The 18,966-nt window shown below is 42.6% G+C and overlaps 2 protein-coding genes across 5 annotated transcripts in view; one reads left to right on the top strand and one right to left on the bottom strand.

Moving 5' to 3' along the window:
* ACYP2 (acylphosphatase 2) overlaps nt 1-18,966 on the bottom strand; it is a 211,697-nt gene that overhangs the window by 9,578 nt on the left and 183,153 nt on the right. The window lies entirely within an intron of this gene.
* LOC142492824 (uncharacterized) lies at nt 15,346-16,991 on the top strand. Its single transcript, XM_075595937.1, has 2 exons — nt 15,346-15,417; nt 15,781-16,991. Exons 1-2 carry the CDS (start codon nt 15,369-15,371, stop codon nt 16,872-16,874), a joined length of 1,143 nt encoding a protein of 380 aa, XP_075452052.1. The 5' UTR covers nt 15,346-15,368; the 3' UTR covers nt 16,875-16,991.

Below are 18,966 nucleotides of genomic sequence, written 5' to 3'. Positions count from 1 at the left end.
TCAATAGTCATGCTGTTCATTATGCTGATGATGTTCTTGCTAGTGATTGGTCACTGTTTGATTGAATTATAGCATCTGTGTGTATATATATATTGTGCCTTTTTGGCACGTCATTACCCCTGACGAAGTTCGCCATTGCGGGCGAAACGCGTAGGCCTGACGTCACTTAGACTCTTGTGGTGCTTCCGCGTTACTCCTTGAGAGACTTTCACTAAACTTTTGGGTGCCTGTCTATTGCCTGCCGGTTGGCGAAGGACCCCGCTGCGGAACCTGGGCCGTGCTAATACCAACAAGCACAAGCTCCATACTGTGTGAGAGATGACATCTGCCTAGTGTGGCCTATATTCCATCAGCGGCTGGTGAATTCAGGCTCCTAAAGATACCTTTATGTGAATATTGTTTTTATAATTCTTGTAAGTGTGCATTGCCTTCCCCTTCTATAATAATACATTTATTATCTTCCACACCGTGAAGATAATGCACTAGGGGGTGCGCTTTTTCATTACAGTTTTGTGGAAGTGATTCTTCCTTTTGGATTCGGCTGCCCCCCGTTATAACGTTTGGTTAGAAGGTTCTCCCCTGTTTGAAGATTGGATTAAGTATATTCCTGGACTATCAAGTTTGGATATTTGTTTTATTCAATTTAGTTTTATATATTTTTTATATTTATGTTTGAGGTCGTTTTGTTTATGGTATTTGCGCTGTTGTGTTGTGTTTTAATATAAATACACACACACACACACACACACACACACACACACACACACACACACACACACACACTAGAGATGGGCGAAGCAGTGGAAATCCGTCCCGCAAATTTCTGTCACTCATTTTACCAAAATCCAAAATGTACCTCTTCATCTGAAGGTGGATTGGGCACTAAAAATTAGAGGAACTGGCCAATCTGGTTGGCCGTCAGTAGAAGGTGGCAACCCTGGTTCGCACAAGCACTTTTGCGTTGCACTATTCCCATTGCTTTTAATCTGGCCAATTGATAATTTTCAAGCAGTAAAATAAATGATTGCATTAAATGATATTGTTCTCCAGATAACACAATAAATCTCATTATAAAGTGAAATATCACAGTGTTTAACTTTCCACAGTATTCAATGGCAGCGTTGAGGCAGAATATCACAACACATCCCACAATAATGCCCCAGAGGAGATAATGAGGCCTTTCTTAAACCATGCTGTTAAACCATCCTCTAACAATGCAACCATTGTTACTTCTAATATTGAATCATATCTCTCTAAAAAATAATAATAATAATAATGCTGGATTATTGCACAACAAAGTTTGTGAAAAAGGAAAAATAAAGAAAATTAAAAAATAAAAATAAATTGAAATTGAAAAAAAGCCTGGCTAACATATTATAATATATTAAAATACTGGGCTTTTTCATTTTCTGAGATTATGGGATCTATGCAGTAAACGGCGAAAAAGCACTTTCGGCAGGGGTTTGAACTTGTTTTGGTGAGTTGCTCTCACGGTATTTAGGAAGGCCCGAATACCTGCGAGAGCAACCTTTCCAAACATGGCGAGTTGTCGGTGGCGAGACGGTCTGCCTGCCGAGAAGAGTTTCCCTCGCGAGATCTGTCTACAGCAGAGAGAGATCCGCCACTGTCCCTGCGCAAATCTCGCCAGAAAAATAATATTTTCAAATAAAATTTTATTCATAGTGTAGATGTGCAGGGGGTCTCCGGAGCTAAACTGCGTTGGTTTCAGGTCCGGGGACCCCCTGATTCCCGAGATACAGGCCCCGTTATGAGGTGCCGCTATACCTCTGATTTTAAATGTCCCGATCACGTGACCGTAGGATGTAAACAAAGCAGAGGGATACCTGCACCCCATAACGGGGCATGTATCTCGGAAAGCAGGGGGTCCCCGGACCTAAAACCAACGCGGTTCTGCTCCGGAGACACCCTGCACATATACACTAGTGTCAAAACACACATATCAATAAACAATAATTCATTACCGTTGCGGCTGTCCGCTATGGTAATGAAGCTGCATTAATGTAATTTTTATTAATAGTGTGCGGGGGGGTGTGTTGTGTATTGCAATGTTTATTGGGGGCAATTGTCCCCTATAAACATGCTATTATGCCTTAACCCCTTCATTGTCTTATCAAATAGCCGCTAAGATAATGAAGCTGCTTTAATGTATTTTTATTAATAGTGTGCGGGAGCATTGATTACTGGCTCAGGGACCCCCTGCTTCCCGAATTACAGGCCCTGAGTATGGGGCATCGGGTGCCTGTGTCGCCGCCATTTTTATTGCGTCCACGTCGCGTGGGATACGGGCACCTGATGTTACCCTGGAGGAACTGTATCAACATCAGGGTGGTTCACTTCTATCGCTGACCTTAGTGGGATTCAGATTATGAAGGTTTTCTTTGTTAATATCTAGGACACCTCCCTGCATTACACATCCTGGTATACAATATAGGCTACGGGTATTTTGATTTAATATCTCTAGTATATCTATAATCAGATACCTTGTAGGCACAATATACTTAATATATATTACCATCCATGGGATATGAATCCACATTTAGGCAATGTGAATAGAAAATAAAGTGCGCAGCTAAATAAATAATTAAGTGACGTGATGATAGGGTTTGAAAAAACACATAACCTTGAACGGAGCGTCTGCAGCTGCGATGGAGGGGGGGCTCAGAAACCCCCTACACTAACAGATAAAGACAAAAAAGACACAGCGCACAACGCTCATAGTGCATAAAACAATATAATAAAATGTACAATAAAGTAGGGTGAGTAATGTGCGTACATCAAAATAATTAGTCATATGCAGTTAGGGATAATGTTACCCAACGCCTCAGGAAACCGGAAGGAGTATCCTCACAAGGGTTTAAGCGCTGAAGTCTCGGATGCAGGATCCTATTGGTAAGTAGGTAAGTAGAAAGTCTCTAATAAGTTCTTTTTCCCCAGAGCACGAGTCCAAAACTACTGCTGCCACTTGCAGTTCTTTGCCAGAGCACAGCTCCACACCGGCCGGGTTCTCTCACTCCCCTCTGTGCAGAAGCACTTCCGGGTCGATGACGTCACCGCGGGGGGGAGCGCTGGTAATGGCGCCATTCAAACTCGATCAGCTCAGGTGGTGGGGTAGTAAATTAGAGGTTAAGCTCTTGATCAATCATCCAACGCGTTTCGAAACCCGTGGGTTTCTTCATCAGGGAATAAATTAAAGTGGTTCCGGATCAATTCTAAATACTACACGATCGTACCTCATTGGCTAAGCTATCTACTCTCACAGCCAATGGGGAAGTAGTAGGGGCGGGTTAATAGTCCCGGTTTCGCGCGTCACTGGTAGCTAGTGGCAACAGAACATAAACATTGAATAAACTTTATTAACAACAGACATAGCTAACCACACGCGATTGATGAGACTAAAACAGAAAAAAACAGTGTTACACATAGTAAAAAACGTACATGAATGCATTAGTGGCCATGTAAACCATGTAGGATATTCCAATAGGCAATAAATATCACCAACAGAGTGAAATAGGAAACATGAAAAGTATGCAAAACCGATCAATAATAAAAGAGCATTAAGATGATACAAACAGCCCTAGTACATATTAAAAAGGGGGCATGTCCTAAAAAATATACTAAAAGGACAAAGAGACAAAAGTTAAAAATCTTATTAATAATGATAAAATCCCTTAAATTACTAAAAAGTATTATAAAAAAAAGCTGTGTGTGCTGTGCACGCGCATAGTAAGTGAAACTTCTTTGACTTTTGTCACAGAAATTGTATTTGTATTGGTGATGTTTTAATTAAAAATCAAAATACAATTTCATTGACAAAACGCAAATAAATTTGACTTAGAACATGCGTACACATCCCTTGTATTTGCACTAAGCGTGAATTCCTCGTGTGTGTGTGCGTGACTGTGTGACTGTGCGTGTGACGGTGCGTGTGACGGTGCGTGTGACTGTGTGACTGTGCGTGTGACTGTGTGTGTGCGTGTGACTGTGTGACTGTGCGTGTGACTGTGCGTGTTACTGTGTGACTGTGCGCGTGACAGTGCGTGTGCGCGTGACAGTGCACGTGACAGTGCGTGTGCGCGCGACTGACTGTGTGCGCGACTGACTGTGTGCACGACTTACTGTGTGTGTGTGTGCGCGACTGACTGTGTGTGTGTGCGTGTGACTGTGTGTGTGTGCGTGTGACTGTGCGTGACCATGTGCGTGTGCGTGTGTGTGTGACCGTGTGACCGTGTGACGTATGCGCAGCCCCCCTGCACCTCACACATCCCCCTAACCTATTCACAGTCAGTGTGTGTGTGTGTGTGTGTGTGTGTCAGTCAGTGTGTTTGTATGTGTCAGTCAGTGTGTTTGTATGTGTCAGTGTGTGTGCATGTGTGTCAGTCAGTGTGTGTGTATGTGTGTCAGTCAGTGTGTGTGTGTATATATATGTATGTGTGTGTTTCTGTCACTGTATGTGTCTCTCTTTCTGTGTCCAGCCCCCTCTCTCCTGACTCCCCCCCCCCTCACAGACAGGCAGAGCTGCGGACCCGCGGCGGCTCTGCCTGAGACTCTCCTCCTCCCCTCACACCCCCTTACAGACAGGCAGAGCTGCGGACCCGCGGCGGCTCTGCCTGAGACTCTCCTCCCCCCCCCCCTCACAGACAGGCAGAGCTGCGGACCCGCGGCGGCTCTGCCTGAGACTCTCCTCCTCCCCTCACACCCCCTTACAGACAGGCAGAGCTGCGGACCCGCGGCGGCTCTGCCTGAGACTCTCCTCCCCCCCCCCCTTACAGACAGGCAGAGCTGCGGACCCGCGGCGGCTCTGCCTGAGACTCTCCTCCCCACCCCCTTACAGACAGGCAGAGCTGCGGACCCGCGGCGGCTCTGCCTGAGACTCTCCTCCCCCCCCCCCTTACAGACAGGCAGAGCTGCGGACCCGCGGCGGCTCTGCCTGAGACTCTCCTCCTCCCCTCACACCCCCTTACAGACAGGCAGAGCTGCGGACCCGCGGCGGCTCTGCCTGAGACTCTCCTCCTCCCCTCACACCCCCTTACAGACAGGCAGAGCTGCGGACCCGCGGCGGCTCTGCCTGAGACTCTCCTCCCCCCCCCCTCACAGTCAGGCAGAGCTGCGGACCCGCGGCGGCTCTGCCTGAGTCTCTCACACCCCCCCCCTCACACCCCGGCGGCGCTCAGTCAGCGGGACGCAGGAAAGCAGAGGTAGGGAGGAGAGAGGCTGCGCGGCATGGCAGCGGCCGTTAGGAGCGGCGGCTATAGCCGCCGCATATGTTACGGTTTGTGGGGGGTGTGGGGCTCGGGGGGGGGGGTGTGGGGCTCCAGGGGGGGGGTGTGGGGCTCGGGGGGGGTGATTAGGAGCGGCGCCGGCGGCTATCGCCATCGCCGCCGCCGCATGTGATTTTTTGAGCGGGTGTGATGTGAGTGTTGGGGTCGGGCTGAGCCAGAACACAGCCCGGCCTCAACTGCCAGCACTGACGTCACATCCGTTTCATTTCTGTCTCCACAATCCATTTTTGCCCCATCACGAATGAGGTGCCACTAAGGAAGTTTCACTTCAATAAGTAAAATGTAGTTAGGAACATAGAGAGATAGTATATAAGCTTAATACAGGGACCAAATGTCTATATCTTCATTTAAACCCCCTGGATACAGAGTATTTAATTTGTGTATCCAGAAGGTTTCCTGCCTGGAAAGTTCTTTTACTCTGTCACCCCCTCTCCTGTTTTTAGGTACATACTTAATACCTTTAAATAGTAGAGAGGAGGGATCACATTTATGGGATTGTGCATAGTGCTTAGAGAGGCTATGCTTCATAAAACCTATTTTAATGTTGCGCAAGTGTTCTTGAATGCGCACTTTCAATGGACGTTTAGTGCGTCCCACATATAAAAGGCCACACGGACACTCCAATAAATAAACCACATGGTCAGTGTTACAGTATATAAAATCATTAATACCATGTACTTCTCCATTCGTGCATTTAAAAGTCTTTCTCTCTGGGTGCAAATGTTTGCAGACTGAGCACTTCCCACACTTGAAATTCCCAATTGGTTTAGTGTTTAACCATTTATCGTCCCCACTAGGGTGTTCTATTTGTTTTATGTCACTTGGGGATAGTGTATTTTTTAGATTTTTTGCTCTTCTGTAGATGAATTTTGGGAATTTCGAGAGGTGAGCACCCAGCAGCAAATCATTTGATAATATAGACCAATGTTTTCTTACAATTTTCTCGATTTGCCCCGTCATTGAGTTAAAATTAGTGATAAAAGAAACGTTGCATTTACCCTCATCCTCCTGGGGGGTTTTACTTTTTTTGGATTTTGTTAATAGCATAGTTTTTCTATCAAGTTTTCTTATTTTCTCCAGATCTATGTTTAATTTCTCCAGACGGTAACCCCTCTCTAAAAATCTTGAGGTCAGTTTATCAGCTTGTTCCTCAAAGTCTACTTCCGTGCTACAGTTTTTCTTCAACCTATAATATTGGCCACTGGGGATGTTTGATATCCACGTTTTTTTGTGATTACTTGTGGCAACAAGGAGGTTATTACAATCAACCTCCTTAAAATACGTTTTTGTTACCACCTTCCCTTCTGCTGACGCCATAAGGTTGAGATCCAGGAAGTGTATTTCTGTCTCATGCTCTACATGTGTGAAAGTGAGGTTTTTGTTATTGTTATTTAAATACTGCAAAAATTGGCCAATAGAGCACTGGTCGCCGTCCCATATGCACAAGACGTCATCTATGAAACGGCGCCATATAATAATATTTGCCTTAAACGGGTTGTTGTTAAAAATGCATTCATCTTCCCATCTTCCCATATACAGGTTTGCGAAACTGGGGGCAAACCTGGTGCACATAGCAGTTCCGCAAACCTGTATAAAAAACTCATCAAGAAACATAAAATAATTATGTTTCAAGATGTACATGATGGAATCAACAATAAATTGACTATTGAGGGGATGTAGAGTGGCATCATTCAATAAAAAAGATTGAACAGCATTGAGACCCTCCTCGTGTGGGATGTTGGTATACAAGGCCTGGACATCACAAGTGAGCCACCTTTAAGAGTCTTTCCACACGAACCCTTCCAACAGGTTCAACACTGATGTTGAATCTCTCAAATAGGAAGGGAGTTGTACTACAAATGGTTGGAGGAAATAGTCCACATATTGGGATAGGTTAGATGTGAGGCTCTCTATTCCCGAAATAATCGGTCGGCCAGGCGGGTTTATCATACTTTTGTGTGTTTTTGGGAGATGATAAAAAATGGCAATTTTTGGACAACTGCAGTATAAAAATTCATATTCACGTTTTTCGATTACATCATTAGTGAGGGCTTCATCAAGAAGATTTTTTAGTAAAACCAAAAATTCCCCTGTGGGATCCCTTTTCAGTCTTTTATAGGAGGAAGTGTCGTTTAGGAGTCTGAGGGCTTCCCCCTCATAGTCCTTCCTATCTTGTAGCACGACACCCCCCCCCCTTATCTGCTTGCCTGATAATCAGGTTTTTGTTTTCCTTTAGGAGTTTTAAAGCCAATGCTTCGTTTTTATTTAAATTATGTCTAATATCACTGCTTTTAAAATTATTGGTTAAAAGATTAAAATCTTTGTTGACCATGTTAAAAAATGTCTCTATGTGGTGACCTTTAGAATGTGCAGGGTAAAATTTTGACTTCCCTCTAAAGTGGGTGTGTGTGCAGGTTAATTCATCGTCTCTAGTCTCCAGCTGAATTGATTCAGCGATATCAATATCAGTAGTTCTTATTGCAGGAGTATTTTCTATGTCCGATTTAATAAAGTGCCGCTTCAGAGTGAGATTCCTAACAAACTTCTGAAGGTCCGTGTATAGTTGAAAAGCATTAGGGCCACAAGACCGGGAGAAAGTAAGGCCTCTGTCTAAAACCTTTTTCTGATCATCCGTCAGGATGACTGTAGACAGATTAAAGATTCCTTTAGGGGGTGTAGTTTTTAAAGCGTCTCGCAATCTCTTTTCTTGAGATCTGGCCCCCCCTCTTGTTCCTCTCCTGACAGGACCCTTTTCCTCCTTTCTTTGATCTCTGGTTTTTGTATTGCCCCCTGACCCTCTCCCTTCCTCAGTGGATCTATATGTCTGTTTTTGACTGAGTCTAAAAAACCTGAGGGAGAGGGTTGGGCCGGTGATCTCTGCCTAACACTTGGTATAAAAACTCTCTGGTTAAAATCTCTCTGATTAAAATTCGAATCATAATTACTATATTCTCTTTGCCCATATCTAAAATTTGGAATATAATTTTTCCCTTTATAATTAGGGTTTCTAAACTGTCCCTCCTGTCTGGGATGGGGCGGGTGACCATTTTTAGGGGTGAAGCCCCTTCTATTACCATATACTTGGGTGTCCCTGCCTCTTTCATTCCAATTATCCCAACCTTTTTGATTAGGGAAAGGTATAAAATGTCTTTGTTGCTCGTTAGTTCTATTTAAGGATTGGGAGGAGTCTCTTGGACCCCCTTCTTTATGGTTTGTTTTAACAGACCTACTTCTATCAGTATCTTTTGCCCAATTCCTTTGTCTGTTATTATCGTAATCGGCCTTGTCTCTATAGAACATTTCATGTTTCCTTTTCAAAGTTTCTTCCTCCGCATGTTCAAGTTTCATGCGGAGGTCGTGTTCAAGCTCTGAGCAATCATACTCAATTACTAAGGGCTCCAACACTTTAATAACTTCTGAAATCTCTTTATCCATAATTTTTAATGTTTTAGTTCTTTTATAAATAATGAGCTTCATTAGTGATATAGAGCAATCATCCAAGATCCTATTCCACTCTTTTATAAAATGTTCATTCTCCTTACCGAAGGTGGGTGATTTGCGAAACCGCAGGCCCCTAGGGACTCTGTCACACTCCACATATTTTTGTATGGTTCTTTTTTCAAGGTGGATTTTTCCTTCGGTAAGGAGTAATTGCTCAAGTACTTTAAAATTTTGTTCAATAGATCCCTTAACATTTCCCTTGTCTGGAACTACAATAGGTTCCTCAGAAAATAGTGAATCAAATTGCTCATCACGTTTTTTCCGGCACTCTACCAGGCTCCAAACCATGGTCCGGGTAAAATATTAAACCACACTACAAAGTGTATAATAGGAAAGTGTCAGTGCAGCACCAAACAGAGCAGAGATATGTGAATAGAAAATAAAGTGCGCAGCTAAATAAATAATTAAGTGACGTGATGATAGGGTTTGAAAAAACACATAACCTTGAACGGAGCGTCTGCAGCTGCGATGGAGGGGGGGCTCAGAAACCCCCTACACTAACAGATAAAGACAAAAAAGACACAGCGCACAACGCTCATAGTGCATAAAACAATATAATAAAATGTACAATAAAGTAGGGTGAGTAATGTGCGTACATCAAAATAATTAGTCATATGCAGTTAGGGATAATGTTACCCAACGCCTCAGGAAACCGGAAGGAGTATCCTCACAAGGGTTTAAGCGCTGAAGTTTGGACTCGTGCTCTGGGGAAAAAGAACTTATTAGAGACTTTCTACTTACCTACTTACCAATAGGATCCTGCATCCGAGACTTCAGCGCTTAAACCCTTGTGAGGATACTCCTTCCGGTTTCCTGAGGCGTTGGGTAACATTATCCCTAACTGCATATGACTAATTATTTTGATGTACGCACATTACTCACCCTACTTTATTGTACATTTTATTATATTGTTTTATGCACTATGAGCGTTGTGCGCTGTGTCTTTTTTGTCTTTAACATTTAGGCAATACCTTTAGATTTGAATAAGTTTCATATATATATTGAGCCCATTTGGCAATCAGGATGATCATGGTGGGAGATCTGTATATCTCTAGTCCCGATATATACTAAAGGGACATTTATTTTTCATTATTGGTCACTGTACCAGAGGTTGTTTAGTATTTATAAAAAAACAACAACCTCATTGATTTCCAAAATCCTAACAATCATCAATGAATTTGAAGGATTTAGCCAAGCGTCGTTGGCAAAACTACATATATTTTAATGATTCATCTAATAAAGTTATTTTTAATTATGTCATAATACACCCAATCAGGGGAAAGAGTGACCACAACTGGGTTTACTTTTCTGTATTTAGTATATTGTACTTACCTTGACCCAGAGGAGCACCATCCCCCACCTACTTCAAGCTGAGCGAGGGTACCCCTCTTTCTTTGTCTGCATGAAATTGTACAAGAGACAGCTAGGGCATGTTGGAAGAAGATTGTGTTGTTTTTCCCCGGTCTTTATTTCTTTTATTGTATAAAGGAATACATATTTTCATAAATCTTACACCGTTGTACAGTACAATACAAATTTCTCTAATTTACTTGAATATATATGTTAAGATTTATGACTGTGTCTGTTATCTGAAGTTTCCAGAGGAGGAGTCCATAAGGCTAAGGTCCCGTTGCACGCGTCCGCACGGCTGGCTTGCTTGCCGGCGGCACGTGCAACTCGCTGTACCGCGATCTGCGGTCTACAGGATGCTTTTCTCGGAGCGGGGGGGCGTGGCCAAATGGGTCGGGGGGGGGCGCAGCCATGACGTGAGGGGGCGTGGCCATGATGTGAGGGGCCGGAGCGGGAGGTGGGAGGATTGACTGGGAGGATTGACTGGGAGGATTGACTGGGAGGATTGACAGGGAGGGGGGGCGTGGCTTGAGCGGAGGGACCCGCTACTCTTCCCCCCCCTCCCTCCACGGGCTGCCACGGGCTGCAGGTAAGTAAAAAAAACACACACACGCAGGCACTCATACATACATACATACACACACACATACACACACACACACAGACAGGCACGCACACAGACAGGCACACACATACACACACTCATACACACACACACACACACACACACACACACACACACAGACAGGCACTCAGGCACACACATACACACACACACAGGCACTCAGGCACACACATATACAGACAGGCACGCACGCACTCAGGCACACACATATACAGACAGGCACTCACCTGCTTTCACTCCACACTCCTCCCCGCTCCCCGTAAGCCTCTCCTCCTCCGCAGCCTCCCCTCCCCATTGGCTCACAGCCACACCACGTGACGCGTCGAAGCTAGGAAACACCATTCTGTGGTGTCTCCTAGCGGCTGACGCGCCACAGCGTGTGATCAGCTGTGCAGCCAGTGGGGACCGGGACCGACTCGCGAGGATTCCCCTGCTGGTGGGGAACTCGCTACATTGCCGCCCGCGCCAACGAGCGCAGCGGGTCCCAGGCCTAAGGCATGGTCTGGGCCTCAAGCCTTAACCATGGCCTTGCAAGAAGGGAAAGGCAGAAAAGGATGCATCTGATCTGTTGTAACATCTGCATGCAATAAAGACTCAGTTGTACCAGAACTAGTGTGACTCACTGTCTTGTTGCTGGAAGAAGAAAAGGTGTCAGTATGGGTCATCCCTGCTATCACAGAGGATCCATGCTGACTGGAGGCGCTGCACCAATCAAGAACTAAGGAAACCTGTGAACATGTCCTGTGTCTCCCCACAACATCGCGGAGCACTCAGCCCTCCTTTTTACCAACAGGTGCAGCACAACACCTAGAAGTAGCCAGATAAGAAGCAGACACCCCCAATGTCACTTAGGGTGGGGGTACAAGGGCTACACACGTATTGAAAGCGTGTATGGGATTAAGGAGTGGGTTTCATTACACAGTACAGTGCATTACTGTAGCAATAGTCTTAGAATAGAGTACATTACATGTAGGTTAAAGACACACAAGCACCGCCTATCGTTACTGCTAAGGCAGCCGACAACACCATTTGGCAGCCGCGGTCACGGGGGCGCGACATGCCTCTTCAATCTCCTTTTATTTTCATATTGAAAATGCATTTGTGTATATCAAAGGAATTTGTAATGCTCTTTTGGGCTTGAAGGAAGCAATCCGATTCAACAAATGATCTAAGAATAGTATCCTCTTTTTTTATAACTCAGACCAGTCATGTTAGGACAACTGACAATCTGCTTTCACACAATCTAATTGGTTACAAACACTCAGAGGTAAGATAAAAATAAATCAAACAACGGTTACAATATCTACAGCACACTGGGCCTCATGCAGTAAGCGACGATTATGTGAAATCGGCAAGCTTATCGATTAGTCATGTTATTGGCGTTTTTCCCTCTCCGTATGCAGTAAGTGCCGAATACATTCAAAATCAACCCGAAAACAAATCCGCCCACTCTCACGATGATGAGCCGATCACACACAGGTGTATCGGCGTGCGTGGCGGGGTGCTGTTAGGTTGCACAATCACAAATCTTGCTGAATCAGGCGAAACAAGCATGTTTTTGATTGCGCGCCATATTTAAAGGCAACGTGTACTGCTAATCATTCTCTGTGTTGTTGGGAGTGAGAGAGAGAGAGAGACGCACAGAGCTGGACGATTGAACATTTGCATATTGACTGAGAGACTTGTTGTGTATTGGGTGAGCTTTGTCCTTTGTTGTTTTGTTTACATCTTTGTCTTGTTTTATATGTGGAAGTGGGTCGTGTGATTGCCTGTACATTTCTTGTCTGTTTTTTGTGAGTGCTGGAAGTATGCCCGCAAAGCGTGGGAAGAGTGATGCTGGTGGGAGTGGGAGTGCTACTCGTGGGAGTACGCGTCGGAGTGAACGTACTGTTCAGGGGAGTGATGTTGCTGGTGCACCGAGTGGTGTTGCTGGGAGTGGGAGTGCTGTTGCTGGGAGTGGGAGTGCTGTTGCTGGGAGTGGGAGTGCTGTTGCTGGGAGTGGGAGTGCTGTTGCTGGGAATGGGAGTGCTGTTGCTGGGAGTGGGAGTGCTGTTGCTGGGAGTGGGAGTGCTGTTGCTGGGAGTGGGAGTGCTGTTGCTGGGAGTGGGAGTGCTGTTGCTGGGAGTGGGAGTGCTGTTGCTGGGAGTGGGAGTGCTGGTGCTAGGAGTGTGAGTGCTGGTGCTAGGAGTGTGAGTGCTGGTGCTAGGAGTGTGAGTGCTGGTGCTAGGAGTGGGAGTGCTGGTGCTAGGAGTGGGAGTGCTGGTGCTGGGAGTGCTGCTGGTGGCGCAGTTGCTGATGGGGTGGATGGTGGTGGCGTGCTTGCTGGTGGCCAGCTTTTGGAGGCTCTTCCATTGGAAGAAGGAGAGTCCAGTCAGCACCAGCCAAGCTCTGACCCTAAACCTGCTCGGAAAAAACGTGTGGAGAAGCCACGTAATCCTCGCTTCAATGACCAGGAAAATAGGGCTCTTGTCACTGGCATTCTGGAGCACTATGACAGTATATATGGACATTTAGTAGGTAAGTGTAACTTTACATTTATTATTCAAATACATGTGATCCTAGGTCATCTGAGTTTTGTTCATATGCAAATATGGGTACACAATATCTTTCTATGTTCATTAGTGTGGAAACACAGCTTTTTATCATGCCTTACAAGGACAAATAAACACAGGCGGTCAATTTGCCAGAACTGCATACAATATGAATGCAACCTTGCTTACATGTATAGGTTTAGTAGTGAATGCTCATGTGCTGCACATATTACACATAAAACAGCATGTTTGCTATCACTTGGAACAGCTAGCAGTGTAGGAAACTGGTGCTTATATTATTATTCATTTACCTCATATGTTTTATATGTTTTTCAAGGGCGGACAAGTGCAGCAAGCAAAAAAGAAATGTGGGACACAATAGTCATTGGTGTCAATGCCTGTGGGAATAGTGTCAGGGACAAGTATCATTGTCGGAAAAGATTTGATGATATTAGGTCCAAATTGAAAAAGAAAATACAAGACCAACGCGTGCATGCTACTGGCACTGGAGGTGGGCCCACACCACAACGTCTCATATTGACTCCATTGGAGGAGCTGCTTCGGCCAAAATTACTTACCGTCGTCGTGGAAGGCTTGGCTGGTGACCGTGACATTGGAATTTATCCGTCACAATTTCCAGCAGGTGATAAATATTACTGTACTAGGCGTGTCGTTGCTTACAGTTATTTTGCATAGTTACACTGCTTTTTATACTGTCTTCACAATATAAGCATACCTGCATCTATATATGTATATGTCTGATTCTGTATATATATATCTCAAAATAGACATATATGTAGTAGTCCTACTAAAAGCAGTAACTAATATAGCACGTGCCATTGCGTGCTCATTTACATGTGAATTCCCAAAATGCATAGCTGCAGTGGAAGCAATTGATGGTGGGCGAAGATGGGGAACAACAGGGTAGTACACGTGTAACACATGTTCATGAGAAATTATTAGTAGCTACAGGTACAGAACAGAAATATGTATCATATTATTGTGTATTTTATTGATTTTACTCCGACAAACATGACATTACTGCCTATTTTAAGCATGCATCAAAGAAATTGCATGTAACGGCCTACAAACATCACTGGCACTAACACATCTATAGTTGCTTATGAAAAGGTCCATTTTTGCTTTATGTCATATACAGACAGCATAATGAGGCACACGTAGCATATGTTATGTCATTGTTTTCATAACTTAAACACTGCAGATGACTACTTAGCTCATCTACCATTGTGTTAAAGCAGCTGCAATTAATATCTCATCACAGCATACACTTCAACAGAGGGGGTGGGGTTCAGCACACACACTAATTACAGCCTCATTTCACGGTCAACTTAGTTCACACCATTTGCACCTGTTTCAAGTCATTGAAAGGTGTGGCTGATTAGGCTTTTTGGGGAAGGGAATACCTTTCTTACAACCTGAATAGCACAACTGAAGTTAATCACACTCATTTGAAAGCTTAACTCTAGCTACTAAATGCCCCAACAACTCATTACTTATCAAAGCGTACGTCACACATTAGTTCACTCATATCTATAGTTGAACTACTATGAAAGACACATTATCACACACTGCATGTGTTGTCTTGTTGAGTCACAGCCACATTCAGGTGTGCCACATCTTCGATTAATGTACCACACATATCCTCTACCAAAAACAACACTTTTTGCAATATGACCACCTTCATGATAACCATTGTGAATGGTCATCTCATGATAGTTATGTACATTATGATACTGATATCACTACACAACATATGATTTTTATGTACTCATTTAATCTATTTATCCTCACGCATTACTGCAGAAACATAGTATGTTGTATGTTAGGGAACTCAAAAATTCTAAGTACACAGGCATGTACAGTGTTATTACAACTATTTATGTTCACTTTCACACACATTTTCGGTTAAGGAACTGATGTTGTTAGTTAATCATAAATACAGAACATACAATAAGTGTTTGTTCAATATTTACACATGTAAATGTAAAACTTATGTTATTGTTATATATAGTTGCCCCTGGAGGACATGTGTCACCTGAGATGGAACAAGTGTCTTCACCTGGGTCAGCCAGCTCAACACTACTAGAAGGTGAGTGTATCATTTGCTGGCCATATAATATGTGCTCTTCTATATGTTATGTTGTCATGTGCATTATTTGTTTTGCACATCTTCTTTAAATAGGATTACTTAGTGTCAGTGAAAATTAAGTGTAAGGCAACATGTATTGTGTTAGTGATGTTAATTATCATGTAGGACTTCTGAGTTTAGAGCAACTTTTCATTCATTCATATTTCATACTGAGTCCAAACATTATTCGTAAGTCAAGGTAGTTTTTAATGAGGTTATAAAACGTATGCTAACATGTTAGGTGTTACTTAGGACATAGTACAATTACATAGTAACACAGCATACATTAACATGCCATTTAATAATGTGTACATTTCTTTTTAGAACATCATGGTGATGAGGATGATGAGTATGATGAGGATGACGCCACAGAAGAGACTGAAATACAATCATGTGACCATGAAGAGGTGCCAATAGAAACTGTTGTACCGCCAAATCGTCCATCAACTTCCACATACGATGCAATTGTAGCTTCAGAGGGAAAAATAGTGGACGCAGAAAATCGTCGCCATTCAGACATGATGACAGTGCTGGAAAGGATGATTGGACTGCAGGAAGAAACAGTATCACAATTGGCACATCTCCACAGAGTCTTCATTGAAGTGCCTAAACAGTTGCAAAAAATCAACACCTCATTCGAAGCATTAGTTGTTCAGCAAACACAAGCTAATTACTGGAGAATGACTAATGTACCACAATTCAACACCTCCCAGCCAGGATCTGTTCATGCAGGTCAGTTTTCACCACATTCATCTGATATTCATTCACCAGGCCCAAATGTTACCGGTCAAGTAGCAGAGATTGCTGTGCAGGTTCCTGACGACATACTACCACTGCCATCTGTACAAAATCAGCAGCTGACACCTACAAAGGAGCCCACAAAAACAAAATACAAGCAGTTACTACTGACCAGTTTTTGGTCAAAAACAACAAAAGACACACATGAAACAGACCAACCATCACTTGTGCAGTGTCTACCAACTTGCTCACATGTGTCACTGGGCACAAGCCCTGTCCGTGAACAGTCACTACCCAAAAGCCCTGTAGGTGAATCGCTGCCCAAAAGCCCTGTAGGTGAGTCGCTGCCCAAAAGCCCTGTAGGTGAGTCGCTGCCCAAAAGCCCTGTAGGTGAATCGCTGCCCAAAAGCCCTGTAGGTGAATCACTGCCCAAAAGCCCTGTAGGTGAATCACTGCCCAAAAGCCCTGTAGGTGAGTCACTGGCCACAAGCCCTGTAGGTGAGTCACTGGCCACAAGCCCCGTAGGTGAACAGTCACTGGCCACAAGCCCTGCCCGTGAAGTGCCAGAGGCCACTCAAAGTGGCTCTGTTGTGCCTAAAGTTGGTGGCAAAAGAAAAAGGAAAATTCAAGAGACAACAAGCAGGCCTGTTACTCGCTCGCAAAAGGAACAAAAAAAATAAATGTTATAATTCAGAAAATATGTCTTTGGCCTTGTTTTGTTGACTTCACATTATCTAATTACTATTGTATGTATGCTGAAGACTGTGTTGTTTCCAAACTTTCAACTATGTTCTTGTACACGTGAAGTTTTGGAAATGTTAACACTCATAATTAATTGTGTTATAAATATTTATGTTGTAATCGTCTGTTCAGTAATGGTCCACCAGGAGCCAGTTGCTAAGTTTAGAGAAGCTGCCATTGACTTTGCAGCAAAACATTGCATTTGGGTGTGTTAATTGATATAAGAATTGCATATGCATATTAGTCACATGCAATTATTAAAACACCTAAGTAAGTGCAAACATCTTTCTTGTACGTGTACAGCAGGATTATGTGTAAATTATTACTTACCTTTGCCTTGCTTGGCCATTGTAATTTTGTCCTTTAATCAGTTGTGTGTTCGTTTCTATAACATCTCAGAATGTATAATAATATATATACACACACACACACACACACACACACACACACTGAGTGAGTGTGAGTGTGTGAGTGTGTATATATATATATGTATATATATGTGTATATATATATGTATATATGTGTATATATATATGTATATATGTCTATATGTATATGTATATATGTGTATATGTGTATATATATATGTATATATGTGTATATATATATGTATATATGTGTATATATATATGTATATATGTGTATATATATATGTATATATGTGTATATATATATGTATATATGTGTGTATATATATATATATATATATATATATATATATATATATATATATATATATATAGTACTATATAAACTGGTATACACAAACTAATACACTTCATGCTTCCTTGTGAAAGCACACTATTTTAATAATACAGGCCTAATGTTTGAGAAATATCCTAAGTATGAGACTCTAACAGTATTGTGCTTAAACAAATGTTTATTACTTAATTCAATCATGTTTCTCACCATTTAAATAGGTTTCATACAAGGTATACTTAATGCCATCAATGTTGTGTGTACTCCTGCAATATAAAAAAAAAAAAAAAATATAAAAATATATATATATTTATATATAATAAGAGATATATTTATATATATATATATATATATATATATATATATATATATATATATATATATATATATATATATATATACACACGTATTTAAACTCATGCAGACAGGGAGTTAACCAGACTTTCACATACACACAGAAATGTAAGCGGGGAAAAAACATTTCTTTTTGCAGGTGTGTTTTTACTGATATGCCTGGCTAAGAAATATTTTCACACACTGGTCTTTGTTAGTTTTCAAAAAAACACTATGTGAACGCATTCACAGTCTAGGGATGTTTTTCACAAACGAGATAAAAGAAGGAGAAATGTTTCTCCCACAGTCCCATATCACGAACCACAACTGTTAACCCAATTAGACAACCAAATCCAATTGGCGTTTGAAATAAGGAGTCAAAGTAGTTACTTTTGTTGACCTTGACAAGGAAAAACAGGAGTTTGTTAGCCATTCAGCACATTCATTTTGATGAGCAAATAACACAGACCTGCACACAGCTTTTGTGCTACTCAGACATGGCTGATGAATTCGTTAACAATATTAATCCCCTTTTAGGGTATAAGTACATGATCTGTGAAGCCATCTTGAACAGTCGCGGACAGAAAGCAAGCACACGCCAAATCGATGATTTCATTCGAGCAAAATATCCTTATTACCAAGACCGTAAGCATGCACGGAATTTTAATTCCTCAATAAGATTCACTTTATCAAGTAATGACTTTTTTGAACGTGACCAGGATAAGCTACAACACACCTATGGTTTCTGGAAGATTGCCCCGGAAAAACAATTTATCCTGAAAGACGGCACTTATATTGTCGTGAAAGGCATATTTATTCCTAATGGCAATAGCAATGTATCCGCTACTACTGATCCGTTTGAATCGATACGTGCTGCAATATCTGCAGCCTCCATTCCTGAAACCCACATTGTACAAGAACAAAAGTACTATGATTATGTACCAAGCCTTTCAGCTGAAATTGCATTGGAATGGGAACTGGAAGAAATGAACCTACCTC

Source organism: Ascaphus truei, chromosome 4 (assembly GCF_040206685.1).
Source record: "Ascaphus truei isolate aAscTru1 chromosome 4, aAscTru1.hap1, whole genome shotgun sequence".
In the NCBI taxonomy this organism is placed as follows: Eukaryota; Metazoa; Chordata; class Amphibia; order Anura; family Ascaphidae; genus Ascaphus; species Ascaphus truei.
Note: the sequence above shows the minus strand (reverse complement) of the source record. Positions and strands in the feature narration are given on the sequence as shown.

Coding starts and splice junctions, on each gene's coding strand:
- LOC142492824 (XM_075595937.1), top strand. CDS start 15,369: ATGGAACAAGTGTCTTCACCTGGGTCAGCCAGCTCAACACTACTAGAA. Junction 15,418..15,780: donor CAGCTCAACACTACTAGAAG/GTGAGTGTATCA, acceptor ATTTCTTTTTAG/AACATCATGGTGATGAGGAT.